Raw genomic sequence first — 13,866 nt, forward strand, 5'->3', positions numbered from 1 at the left:
AACAACAACAAAAAAACCCAACCCAAAACAGTTACACTGATAAATACATACAACCAAAAATACTGTAAAGGACAAGATCTTTATAAACTCCATCACCAACCAAGTGCAATACATAATGTGTGATAGAGTTCCCTGCCACACACGTTTAATCATCTACCATTATTCCTTATTTTCCAAGCTAACATCACATTTGGAAGAAAGCATACAAGCAAAAAAAAAACAGCAGAAACCACTTCATGAGTTTATTAGTCTTAAATGCCATGGACACCTTTTTCAATATCAAACTAGAACAGGTTAACCTTGTAAGATAAATATAGCACAATACAAAACTTGAGAAGTAAATTAAAGGACACTTTTAACCCATCAAGCCACAATACTCTAAATCCACTTGTGTAACTCCAGCACTTAAACATTCAGTATAATCTTGCAGGTTCTCATCTCTTATGCTTCTAAGAAGTTTATTAATACAGTATTTATATTTGATAAGGAAACTACCTACTTTAAGGGGCAACAAAACACCAGTGTATCAGTCAGTATGCTCTACAGGTAAACACATGAACTTGTGTATGGCGCAAGTTTTCTACTTACAGTTAATAAAATAGCTGCCAAGATATCAGTGGACATTTACCACCTCATACCTAGAATTGCACCAAGCCAAGACAAATATTTACATATAAAAAGAAGAGAGATCCTAAGTAACACCAAGTACATATTGGTACTAAATTTAGTTTTTTGATGAATTTCTGAAACCAGCAGCAAAAGACAATATTCAATCAGGCCAATTCTGCATAACAATTCAGAGAACTGGAATATGCCTCAGCTCATACACATTTAACTTCTAGTAAAATCATCCTTCCTGTACACTCTGAATAAAATAGAATGATGTCATGAATCCGCACCTAAACATTTAAAAAGTAGAACTTCCAGGTGTGTGTGTGTGTGTGTGAGAGCGAGAGAAATTACATGCTTGAGGTTTATATAAAGCAGGTATAACTACCTTATGTGTTTTATATAACTATAGCACAACAGGGAACTTACATTTCTGTGTAACATATTACTAAATAGGTAGTGCTGACAATAAAATGCACCATTACAGGGTGCAAAAACAGACCCCATCATTTTGAAGTCTGTGATGGAAAACAATGTCCCTGAATGCAAGTAGGATTAGTGTCTCTATACAAGATACATTTTAGTTCTGGGTCAGACAAAACCAAGTTTATGAATATGCTAATTTTTTTTTTATGCTCCATTTTTCCAGAGCCGAGCAGGGCTGGAAAGAAATGTAAAACTTCTTTACTAGCTACATCCAATGAGCTAGGTTTTAAAGGTAAATGAAAACTTAAAACAACCCAAGTTGTACAAAAGCAAATAACCCATTTATTGTAAACCTATAACTAGTACAGATTTGACTGAAAAACAAAATGACAGGAAAAGCAACATGTTGGGGTATTACAGAAAAACTTCCTGAAGATTGATGAATAGGCGTTTTGCTGCTTAATTACTACACCTGCCTTGAACTGCCTCTAAAACGCGACCATCAGATCTGGAAGATCTGATTTTCAAACGCCATGATGCTTTTACAAAAACGAACTCGCAAAATAATAATTTACATTTAGTAAAAATGACAATAAAATCCACAACTCTGAAATTCAAAAGCATCCCATGCAAAAAAACAGAACAGGGTGGTTTTTGTATACGAGGAAATATCAAAACAAGTCTAAAATAAGAAGAGGGTGTGTGGGGGTGGGGTAGGGGGAAGATAAACAGGTATGGAAAAGGGAACCCCTCAGATCTATAGGGGACCTGATGCTGGAATGTGGAATGCATGTCCACGTGTATATTTATCTTAAAACACGTTTTCTTTCTTTCCTTTGTTTTTTTAAAAGACAATAAAATAGAACGTTGGGGCTCTGTGGTCACAAGAGGGAGTTCTCCACAAGCCACCAGTCTTTAATACAAAAGCCTGCTTAGTAATATCCTGGGTGGTACTGCTGACTCCATGGCTTCTGGTTCCAGAACTAAGGAGTTAAAAAAAGGGTCCATTTAATCAGAATGACAAGAAAGTGATCAAAACATCAGCATGTAATTAACACATGGCAGATTTGGAGTTATTCTACTGGTTCATGTTGTAATGATGAACAGTTCGTCACCAATTAGCAGACTTCCTTACAAAAGGCATGCTCATAAATACTTACTCCCTGCTGCCAGCTCTGATTGAAGGCCTGGGCTTTATTCATGCCAAAGTTTCCATTCCTGTTACCAAACCCACCACGGTTCTGCTGGTTTCCTCCGCGTCCACGGAATTTCTGATAATAAATAACAAACACAATCAAGTAAATGTACTGATATGACACAAAAGAATATAACCAAAAGAAGAAATATCTGCCTGTTGGCAAGACTTACCTGGTTGAAATTTCCCCTGCTGGGTCCACCACCGTGCCCACCACCACCACGGTTCATGTTGCCTCTGTGCATTGGCTTGCCACGGTTCATGGATCCACCTCTGTTTCCCATGCTACCCATGCCACCCCTGGCAGGAGGTCCTCTAGGTACCAAGCTCCTGTTGGGTGGTCCTCCTGGGCCCCGGCCATAGCTGCCACGGCTTGGGTAGCCGCCTCTGAAGGCAGGAGGTGGCAAAGCAACTCTGTGCGGCTGACCAAAGCCTCCACGGGGACCAGGAACTAGCAGAACACAGTTCAACATAGATCAGTGTCCTGTGCTGGCTGTAGGACAAGTACTGGGATGGAGCTGGACCTGGATTGGATTAGCCCAACCAAAACCCCTACAATAGTGTAAAATCTAAATGAAGACAATCTCCTGGACCCTGGATTAGATTGATTCCAGATAGGAAATGTATCATATGGACATTTGGTTCTGCTCTGGTGGACATTAATTAGCTCAACCTCATGAATACCGTAACTAGATCCCCATGTTTGAAAAGCATTTTTGACATTTTTATATTATGTCAGTGTCTCTCAGGTTAATTTTAACCCTCTGGTGTATAAGGTGCTTTTAGAACATTTTGCCACACATTTAGTATTGTAGCATCAAACTGCAGTAAACACGCTTTAACCAAGGGGAAATTGAATTCTACAACTACACGCTCATTGATGTGATGAAAGACTCAACAATTGTTTCACTCGTCAGTGAGCATCCCTAAAGCTGTTTTGATAAAAACATCATGCAATGGTTCATAAACAGATGGTGGTTTTTGTTTGTCGCTTATTTGAATGCAAATATGGCAGATAAACACAATTCTGTGTACACAGTCAGTCGATGTCCTGAATAATGCCAGGCATGACCATGATAAATCACAAGAGTACCACTATATTGTATTAAGTGCATGAAACATTCAGCGTCATAGGCACATATTTAAAACATGGATAACAATCATAGGTCAAGAAAAAATATCTGCTTAAAAGTTAAAGGTGATATCCTTACTCCCTCTGAAGTTTCCACGGTTCTGAAAAGATCCTCTGCCTCCTCGTGGACCTGGGCCACCACCCCTGTTGAACTGGCCTTTGCCCCCTCGGCTGCGAGCACCACCTTTCTTGGGGGTGCCTTGGTTGGCCTTCTTCTCTGGAGGCAGCGCACTCTTGCTCTCCTCTTTGTATTGCTCCAAGAGCTTGGCAGCTTCCTCCTTCTGCAGCTCCACATAGGTGACCTCTGAGAAGCAGTCACCCACTTCTGGCAATGTGTATATCCCTGTAGAGGACGGGGCATAAAACCCAGTTTCAGCCTTTTACATTAACATTTGAAAATCCAAAATAAAGGACATTGTCCATCACAAGTCAACATTTTAGAATATCTGTTATTAGGAATATTACAGCAAAAATGGAATGCGTCGATATAGTGGTTACTTTCAACTCCAATATTGCCAGCGCATGGAATACGAAACTTTATTCCCCAAAATCCTAATTATTTTTTATTATGATTATTCATGTGGGATTTATAAAAAAAAAAAAATAGTAACCTTATAGTAGCTGCACCACTGTGTCAATGTTAAATAACTCACTATACTCCACGTGCACCTCCGAGAAACAGTTTCTCTGATCTCAAAACGACAAGACAGCGGCCTAAGTGTGTATTAGAGTTACTCTGAGTATTGGTGTGTCTGGAGAGGCAAGATTCTCTAATGCTAATGGCTAGTCTAGCAGCACCATTCTCCAGCTCATTGATGAATTGTAAACAGGGTGTGGATCTAGACTTTTCAAACTAAGCGCCAAAGTATTAGATTGAAATTAAACTTCTGGTTTCTTATTCTAAAATTCCTGTATTTGGTGGAATAAGACACTGAGGCGTAGGACTCTCCAGGTCTCTGTTCAACCATCACACTACCGGGTGTCAAGCAAAGCTGAAAATTGGACTCATCAGAAAAGATTACTCCAGTCTAATTAATCCAATTCCTATGGTCTTTTACAAACTTTAGCCTGGCTCTTCTTCACATTTCACTGATTGAGTTTTTCTGGTTTTATATGACTTTAACCCTGCTTGTAGAAGTCTGTTTCTGCCATGCACTTCACCCTAGTTTGCTACTTCTTGATTGGCATTTGAATAAGTTTGCCAGTCATTTCACTCATTACTGGCCCATTTTTGGCCTTTTTCAGACTGTTGCTTGATCTTGTTTTTCTGAACTGCCACCTTTTAAATATTAATATAGCATGGATAGAAACAACTTGATGCACACTGAATCATTGTGCCAGTCAAGCTAGGATTGAGCTTTTTTCTTCACTTAAACCCTTTTCATTTTCACTGTTTTTAGCATATTTAATGGTTATTTTTAAATTTCCAATCATATTTGAAAGACCTTTTTAAACATCCGACTGGTCACATTGCAAGAGAAGAGTTAATTTGCCTTTTTTTTTTTTTTTACTTTTTCCTATGAAATGATTGGGTTGAAGTGATCACCAATTATTAAGCAGAATGGAGTTGTGCTTGTGTAGAAATCTAACAAAGACTGGCATAGGATGCCTGTCATTTTAATTAATTATTAATATACATTTTTATTTATACTATATAATATTTTTCAATAATTATGAATTACATTTGTATCCCCTATATACAGCAGCAAGAAAGTTTGCAAATCTTGATTTTTTTTCCTTCTTGCATTGATTCATTATAAAATGTGATCTGAACTTTAAGTCAAGTGCATTGACAAATGTGCCTAAAATAATTTGTCAGATTTTTTTCTTCTTTATTAGACACACTTAACTTTCAAAATGGCAGTGGAAAAAATTTGTGTGAACCCTTGGAATAAACAACGGGTTGACCCCACCTTGGTCTTGATCATAGATCCCCTGGAAGCACTTTTTTTGCGAGGCACGGATCAGAAGCATATTCTCAAGCGGAGCAAACTCCATGTTTAAAAGGTTTTTATCAATCAGTAGCACACCTCTAAACACATTTTCTTAAGACTTTAATGCTGGAAATTGATAATTTTTAAGAGAATGCTTGAATACAAGATTAGACAAAGCTATGGTTCTTTACTATCAAGTTAATTAAGGAGGATTACATTTTAAAACAATATTTAATTTAATATTAATTGAAACCTTAAAATAATAAACTCCTGGAACATCTTTTAAAAAGCACCCAGAAGACTTCTGTATTTAAATGATGTACATCTAACGTGTGCTTACCCTTCATCTTCAGCACAGCATGCTCAGGGACATCCTTGCCGTCGGTTTCAGCTTTCTTTTGAGTCCTCTCTTTGTAAGCCTCATCTGTGGGCAAGACCACAACAGCCCTGCGCTGGAAGCCAGCAAACAGGCACATCTTCCGTCTCTGGGCAGCAGCAGAAACGTTGGTCTTGAACAGAGAAATGCATGTTAAGCAACTCTTTACATTGATAAAAAAAATAATAAAAATAACTTAAGCCTCCTGTTCCCACAAAAACATATCACCAATAAGCTGCTACCTGGTCCAAAATGTAGTTCCTCTTTTTGCGAGCAGCAATCTCAATGAACTTGCCGAGGAAAAGAGGTGCACTCTGGGAGATGGCAGTGAGCTTTGCTGTGTCTTTGTTCTGTCGTTTCAAACTGTTAATCTGTCAATAGATAGAGATGTTCACCTGGATAAAACAAAACTATTCAATAAATCATGGAAGAGCACTTGGAAACAAATGCTTACCATCATCTTTTCCACAATGGTGTTAGTTCCCAGAATAGTGTATTTTCCAGGGTTCTCCTCGACATGCTTTGTCACCCATGTAGTCTTTCCTGATCCAGGAAGGCCAACCATGACTATGACCTAGAAGTGGAAAAATTTAGAGGTGCATAACGTCAGTGATAAATTTATAACTATGCAGAGTTAATTCAAGGGTTGATTGAAATTACCTCGCAATCTTTTTTGGTCTCGGGTCCCTTGGGTCCACGTACTCGCTCATCCACTGAGATTTGCTGAAGAAAGGTGAAGCCCTCCGACTGAGGGAAATACGGTGTTTCCTTCTGTCCAAAGTTAAATTCTACAGCACAGTTGTGGCAGAGAACGTGGGGGAACAAAGCACGCCCTGCCAGAGCCTCCTTACTGGCTCTAAAGGCCACACCAAGATCTTTCCCATTCTTAGAATATGAAATCTCAACTTCATCTCCGTCAAAATTCTGGCGTGGGGGCAAGAAAAAAAAAAAAAAGTAAGGAAAAAAAAAAAAAACAACAACAACAAGACAATAGGATGTTTGTGTGCTAGTATTTTACTGAAATAAATCAAAGTTTAAAAAACAGGGTACGAGTCTTACAATAAAGCAGCCAACCACGTCGTTTTCGTCAAAAGACTCGCCGTAGTCTTCAGTCAGGCAATTTGTCGTCTTCTTCCCCTTGACTGCGAAAGAATAAGAATGCTCCTCCTCACCTAGTGAAAATCAAAGACATGGTTTACCAGCCACATAAAGATTGCACGCTAAGGCTGCATCATTTAAAATGAAACTGTGATATTTAAATTGTGATACTGAACTATTAATGTACCATTTTGCATTCAGTTTTATTAATTTGAGCAAATAAATTCTCATAAGATGTTCGCCAATATTTATCAACTCACTTATTGACAAACACCATGTAAGTTCCTGGCTATGTGCACATTAACTGTAACAAATCAGTTGTTTTAAGATTAAAAGGGAACATTTCCTTTTATGGCACTCAAACCTAAAATAGGCTTAGGGGGACTAATAATAGTAATAGCCACTGCTATTGAGTTAGGTCATCTATCAAATTTATATTATTTTAAATTTATATTGCTTATATTAGTACCCCACGTGATACGTTTTCTTTTCACTCCATTTCGTCCTATAATCATCCTCACTCACAAAACATAAACTGGGGAAATTTAATTAGATTTAGCAGGTATCTGTAGAATATATTATTTTATTTTTATAATAAACTGTTAAAATTACTAAAATTGCTTATAGTCCTGATTTTTTTTTTATAATCGAAGAAAAAGCTAGTAAATGCAGCTACAGCAGTGTGTGTAAGCATATATACTTTACTTCACTTTATACAGCTTACTCCAGTACAGTAAAGACAATGTCATGGCGCGTTACACACATCTGTCTATAGCATCATATTGTGTACATACCTAGCAACAAACTCCCGTTAGCCAGGGACCAGCCAATCTGCACATCATGGACATCCATGTTCTTACTCTTCACATGCTTCACAGGGATCTTCTCAATAATCTGCAGGTTTAACAATAACAAGGTCATTCAGATGCAGTGTTTACACCACAAGCAGCAGCGTATGAAAGGACGTTATTCTGACCTTCATCTCAAAGCATGCTTTGCCTTTGTTCACACCGTAAGAAGCTCGGCCACCAGCCCAAAGGTAGGCAAAGCTCTCCATTGTGAGTGATGTGGCGCTATAGCGATCTCTTGACACTTTGAAGTGCAGGTCGCAGTTGTCTACGCAAACAAGATAGGAGAGGGTCACCAATGTGCACACATGGGAATCAGATACACATCACCACAATAAACTGAAGTACAAATCCTTCACAAAGAAGCATAACTCACATGGGTCCAGACACACCAGAGTATCATCAAACTCTTCATCCTCTTCCTCCAGAGGTGGCAGGGGAGATTTGGCCCTGAAACAGACGAGGCAGAGCCATTAAACCCAAAAGGTAATGCGCTAGGCAGAGTATACAGACACAACAAGAACCATCTCTACTCCAGCACTGAGATTTAAGATTTACATCTGACATCTTTATGGTATGACAACATCTTTTTGCATGGAAAAGACATTAAAATTAACCTACTTCAATTGTGTTACATAAACTGTGTTACATAAATTAACAATAAAATAGAAGATGGCTATAATTACTGATCAGAGTAGACATGAATTTCAACGTGTTTAAATTATTAACCAACATATTCAGATCCATAGGCTGCATCTCACATGGGTCACGATGAGCCAAATACTTACAGGACTGGACTCTGATACTTTGAACCTAACTAATTAAAAAATAAACATTGCAATGGAAGAAGAGTTGTTCAGTTCTAACATGCCATATAAATCAAATCATACTTACCTGTTTAACAGCAAGAACAGAAAAACATACCACTGCCTTACCTCATCCACTCACACACAAGTAAAAACGAAACCAATACCAAGTAACAAAGACAAGGAATATAATAAAAGACTGACGTCCTGAGAAACAAACAGCTGGGGGAAAAACTTCCTGCAAAAGAACATCAAGTCAGAGAACAGCTAAATGTGCAATGCATGCAAGCCACGAAAAATGAACGCTGGAACATTGCCACAACGACCCCATCCTGCTCGTTATCTAATACATGTGGTTGATTACCAACACCTCGATCGCCAAAAGGCATGCGTTCGGCTATATGACACGCTAAAATCTGAACATAACGCCCCTCACCCCTTTGAGCCAAAGGGGTGCTTTCACGACCCATAAGTGCGTACAACAATATCCCTGCCAAACAGTATGAGGAACAATGACATGGTTTTAAAACTTAAATCCAAATAAATACAGATTCTGCAGTCTTTCAAAAAACTTTATACAAAAGCACTGCAAGGTAAGGTTTTTGTTTTTCATAAGAATAACCCTCATAATTTATACTTTATTAAAGAGGGTGATTTGTATATATATTATAGGTAGGGCATTGGCTTTTAAAGCCAATACATATTAAATGTGGCACTTCAGAGATAATGAAGGCCATTACTCCCATCCTTACCGGCTGTATTTGCTTTCTTCAATAAATTCAAAGTAGCCCCTTCCATGTTCCTCTCGGCGTCTCTTAACACCCTTCTTATTCTTCTGATCAGCACTGATGTCTTTGTCCGCATCTCCTTTGAAAATAAAACAAACAGTGATGAAATGCTCAGGCGTGTTGGACCCAGGTTAAGGGTGGTCCACACATCCAGGAGCTCTCAGAGGCCTCCTTCTCACACGTTTACTCAGGTATTCAAGTGACCACCTCTGAGGAGTTTAAGAAATAAAATAAATAAAAAGGGAGAAAAGTATTTTTCATGCTCTAGAAATATTGCACAAGGTGTGTACAAGCCCATTCTGGTGGAAATAAACCAGATGAGATGCTTAACATTAAAGTTACATTTCAAGTAAAAATCAACAATGAGGAATATCTTTAGACTAACATTTAATCATGTATGCCCCCTTCCCACACACAATAAAGATAGAATATAAAACATATGTGTGTGAATAGTTACCCCTGGAAAAGGTTTTTATTTTATCAGTTACTTACATGCTGATCATTGTTCCAGCTCAAACAGAGGAAACGGTTAGCTCGCTAATTAACCGGGTTCATGAACATACCCAGATTATAAATGTATAGAAAGAGCTAACATCAGAAAAGGCTACATCCCCGCACCAGATACCGGAATATCTCTAATGAAAGCAGGTAAACTGGCTATAAATAACAAAAGGACAAAACGATGCTAAGAAACAAATTGTTCACCAGCAGCAACACCGCCGTATAATATAAAATAAAGTGTCTAAAAGTCTTTCAAATTATCTATCACTAAAATCGTATTTGCTTGAACAACACGAATCCGACGGAAGCCATTACGTTAGCTGTCTCTACCCCGGTGTCCCAAAGGCACGGCTAATCACTAGCCTAGCAAAAAAAAAAAACGTCTCCAGGTTAACCTTACAGCTATTTGGTTGGCTAACGGGATAAAAGAGTGCGACAGGACTCCAGGCCCAGTCCGCACAGTAAAGGCCAGATAAAATAGCACGACACCAAAAATAATTAAAATTAAACCAGTCCTCGAGAAGCCGCATTTTAATCGCTAAGCTAATACTTCCCCCCACACCGAGCGAAAGGAGGCTAACTCAATCGTGTCACAATGCTAACGCTAGCAGTCGCGTGCTGTTCGTCAGCAGCTTTAATAAAAGCTTCGGCTCTCACTCACCCTCAGTCGGCTGTGGCTCTCTCTCACCATCCTCTCCGTCGATTTTTTCCGCGGCCTCGTCGTCTTCTTCCTCTTCCTCCTCAAAAGCTTTGTCTATTTCAATCCCGGCGTCTCCATCTTCCTCCTCCTCCTCGTCGGCCATTTCGTCGTCCTGCCCAATGTCCTCCTCACGGTTGCCCTGTGTACTCTCCGGCGCGTCGCCTCCGCCGCCTCCATTTTCCTCCTCGGCCTCCATGTTCTCTCCTGCGGGCTCTTCATCCTCCTCCTCCAACTCTTCTCCCATTAATTCTTGTTCGAGCTCAGCACCATCTCCCTCGGCGCCATTTTCCTCTTCCTCATCCTCTGCTTCGAGCGCGGCGTCTCCGGCTTGGGCCTCGGCGTCGAGCGCGGCCTGTAGCCGGTCCATCAGCTCGGCCTTCAAGCCTTTATCCGAAAGCTGACGCTTTTTTAGCTCGTCCTTGAGCTCGTTCACTTTCAGCTTCTTCACATTGATGGTACTCATTTTTGCCGTTGGTTTAGAAGTTGAAATTATCGTTCTGGTTCGAATGTAAACCGATTCTGTCGCGCCTCAGGATAACAATAAGCCGCCTGCTTCAGAGTCTCACAGCGCCGAGCCGCGACCGCGCCGATGCTCGTAAAATCCGCTCAGGCTTCGGGAGCGCTGGGCGGGGCCTGATTGTTAAACACGCCCATTGTGACATCATCTCCCGCCTCGACGGCCTGAATACCGGCTGCTCCTCGCGCACGCGCACAAATAAAGTAAAGTAATTCTTTGCAAACATGGATTTTGGCAGAGATTAAAAAAAACGTTAAAAAGCTATTTAAATTATAAAACAAATAAAATACATGTCAAATGCTAATTTTATATTTGCTTTTATAGTTGCTGTTTATTTGCCTTTAAATATTTCTTTCTTTTTAATTAATTCATTTTTTTTCTTACTTCCTTACTCATCCTCTATAACACAGTAAGCCTTTATTCAGTGTCGCAGGGGCAAACTTTCTGCCTAATATATCCCACCAACCTCCAGCCACCATTATAATGATATATCTAAAGTTTAGCTACTTTGAGAAGAACCAGATTGTAATGGCTGGTCATAGTGTTCTGGCTGAGCGGTGTAAATATATCAGATTTAGAAAAAGTTGTCAAGTACGCTTGCATGTACGAGGAATTTGTTTTATTGACAGAGCTTCCAGAACAAAACATATGACAAGACAAAACAGCACAACAAACACAAAAGGTTTACAACAAATGGAAAATGTTAACATCAAATGGAGTAGGGTGTAAAATACTTTCAAATCAGTTATATAAATATCTGTGGTATTGCACAGTATATTGCACAGTGGTATTGTACACAATATTGCACATATATTTATTGACAGTGAGAAAAATGTTTAGCTGTTCATAATGTAAATTGCATGGGGGAAAAAACAGTTCTTGTGCCTGACTCTCCTGGTGTTCGGTGCTCTGTAGCATCGACCCGAAGCCAAAAGTTCAAAGAAAAGGTGGCTTGAGTGTGAGGGGGTCCAAAGTGATCTTCCAAGCCCTTTTCTTCACTCTGGATATATACAGTTCTTGCAGCGTGGGCAGGGGAGTGTCAATAATTCTCTTAGGAGTACTTTGTTGTCTTCTGATGTCTGCTTTTGTAGCTGAGCCAAACCAGACAGTTATATAGTCACTAGGTGAAAAAATGGGCAAAATAAAAACAAACAGGTAGCACAGTGGCTTAGTGGTTAGCATCGTTGCCTTGCACCGTGCTTGGTTGATTTCCTCTGGTTACTCTGGTTTCCTTCTCAGCCCAAAGACTTGCAGGGTAGGTCAGTTGGTATTTCCAAATAGCCCTTAGTTTTGTGCCCTGCAATAAATTGACACCCTGTCCAGTTTTCACCCCGCCTCCCCAAACTGGGATAGGTTTCAGGCCCTCCATGACTCTGTACAGGATAAGCGGTACAGCAGATGAATGAATTAATGAATCAAATACCAGAAACCAGGTGGGAAAAATAAATTCATTATTAACAATAATTAAGAAATTAGTAGCCAGGTGTTATTAATAAAATGCACAAAATAGTTGTTCATCAAGAAAAACCTTTGGCAGCTTGATGTTCTGGAGAACACATATGTTCTGCATTATGCCAAGAAGAACATCAGAACATCAGCCATGATCTAACCTGGAAAGTGTTATAAGGCCATCTAAACCATTTTGCTGAGAGAAGCCTTCCATAAAGCTGACAATCTTCCCAAAAGTGAGAAATTTAGTCTTATGGGTGTTCGGTTTATCGATCCCTTTATTTAAATGTCAAACTTTTTTTATATCTGAAATTTGTGATGTTTTTTGTTTGTGATGTACAGGAAGGACAAAAAATACAGTTGAAAACTTAACTAGATAGAACCAGTTTCTTTCAGCATGGGCTGTAATTGTAATTTGATTCGGTTAACTTGAATCATTTACTGTATACACACACACACACATATATATATATGCGTGTGGAGTGATATATATCACTCCTGGGGGCGCGAGGCAGGGTACACCCTGGACAGGGTGCCAATCCGTCGCAGGGCACACACACTACACATTTAGCCTAATCTGCAGGTCTTTGGATTGTGGGAGAAAACCGGACTATCCGGAGGAAGCTCACCAAGCATGGGAAGAACATGCAAACTCTATGCACACGAAGATGGGAATCGAACCTTGGATAGCAACAGTGCTAACCACTACATCACCGTGCCACCTTTTATAAAAATATTATAAAATGCGGACTTAATGTTGTTTTTCTACATTTTAAATAAAAACTTCACATGCACTTTAAATGTTGGGATGCTTAAATATTAATTAACAAAGTCAATAATGTACTATTTAACAAATACTAAATAAATATATTATTATATTGTATTTGTCTTACGGGAGGTTTGTGGAGATTTCAATTTCTAAAACAGAAACAGTTTATTAACAAGGAAATCAAATTAGTTTACAACAGGTGTTTGACCACAAACTGGTCCTCAATGGATAATAACACTTCCCATATCTACATGTCGTTTGGGGGCGCTATTCCTATGTGTTTATGGTCGTAGTGAAGGGCACAAGGACTCACTGTACTGTGTCGATACTTTTGAACCGCAGTTTAAACGAATCGAAGTCCGACTTTGCGTCATCAGGGTGTATAGACCACATAAAATATCATTTAATTTGACTCATGCTTTTGTGTGGTAGACAGACATATGTCATACTTCAAAAAGGATTAACCAACTGTGATGTTTAAAAGCATGTCCTAAACAAACGAATCACCAGAACGTAATGAAAAGAAGAACTTGTTAACAATTTGTGTTTTCAATTCGAAAGAACTCGTTTAAATGAATCGATTCCTTTATGAATCTCCCTCCAGCATCTCTCCATGCGGTAACCAAAACAGGTCCCGGGCTTCAGGTCTCCTGACAATAACTGGGTGGCACCCTCCTTCTGTACGGACTTGGAAAAGACAATGAAGGCAGAATAACGG

The 13,866-nt window shown here is 39.3% G+C and overlaps 1 protein-coding gene across 2 annotated transcripts; it reads right to left on the bottom strand.

Annotated features, from left to right (window-relative positions):
- Positions 1-227: 227 nt before the first annotated feature.
- hnrnpub (heterogeneous nuclear ribonucleoprotein Ub) lies at positions 228-11,031 on the bottom strand. Of its 2 annotated transcripts, none has more exons than XM_053488876.1 (14): positions 10,375-11,031; positions 9,177-9,288; positions 7,995-8,068; positions 7,747-7,886; positions 7,565-7,664; positions 6,732-6,844; positions 6,333-6,596; positions 6,127-6,246; positions 5,915-6,043; positions 5,637-5,805; positions 3,442-3,705; positions 2,404-2,681; positions 2,196-2,306; positions 228-2,018 (listed from the first exon to the last, which is right to left on the bottom strand). In XM_053488876.1, the coding sequence occupies exons 1-14, from the start codon at positions 10,874-10,876 to the stop codon at positions 1,968-1,970; spliced, it is 2,427 nt and encodes an 808-aa protein (XP_053344851.1). In that variant the 5' UTR covers positions 10,877-11,031; the 3' UTR covers positions 228-1,967. The 2 variants fall into 2 exon arrangements, with proteins under 2 accessions (XP_053344851.1, XP_053344850.1); XM_053488875.1 differs by having other exon boundaries at positions 9,177-9,291.
- Positions 11,032-13,866: the final 2,835 nt, after the last annotated feature.

This window comes from Clarias gariepinus, chromosome 27, assembly GCF_024256425.1.
Source record: "Clarias gariepinus isolate MV-2021 ecotype Netherlands chromosome 27, CGAR_prim_01v2, whole genome shotgun sequence".
In the NCBI taxonomy this organism is placed as follows: Eukaryota; Metazoa; Chordata; class Actinopteri; order Siluriformes; family Clariidae; genus Clarias; species Clarias gariepinus.

Bases quoted from the DNA above. Each gene is read 5' to 3' on its own strand.
- hnrnpub (XM_053488875.1), bottom strand. From the start codon at position 10,876: ATGAGTACCATCAATGTGAAGAAGCTGAAAGTGAACGAGCTCAAGGAC. The intron at 9,292-10,374 runs GTGAGTGAGAGC...TTATTTTCAAAG, and splicing joins AGAGCCACAGCCGACTGAGG to GAGATGCGGACAAAGACATC. The intron at 6,247-6,332 runs GTAATTTCAATC...TTCCACTTCTAG, and splicing joins AGACCAAAAAAGATTGCGAG to GTCATAGTCATGGTTGGCCT.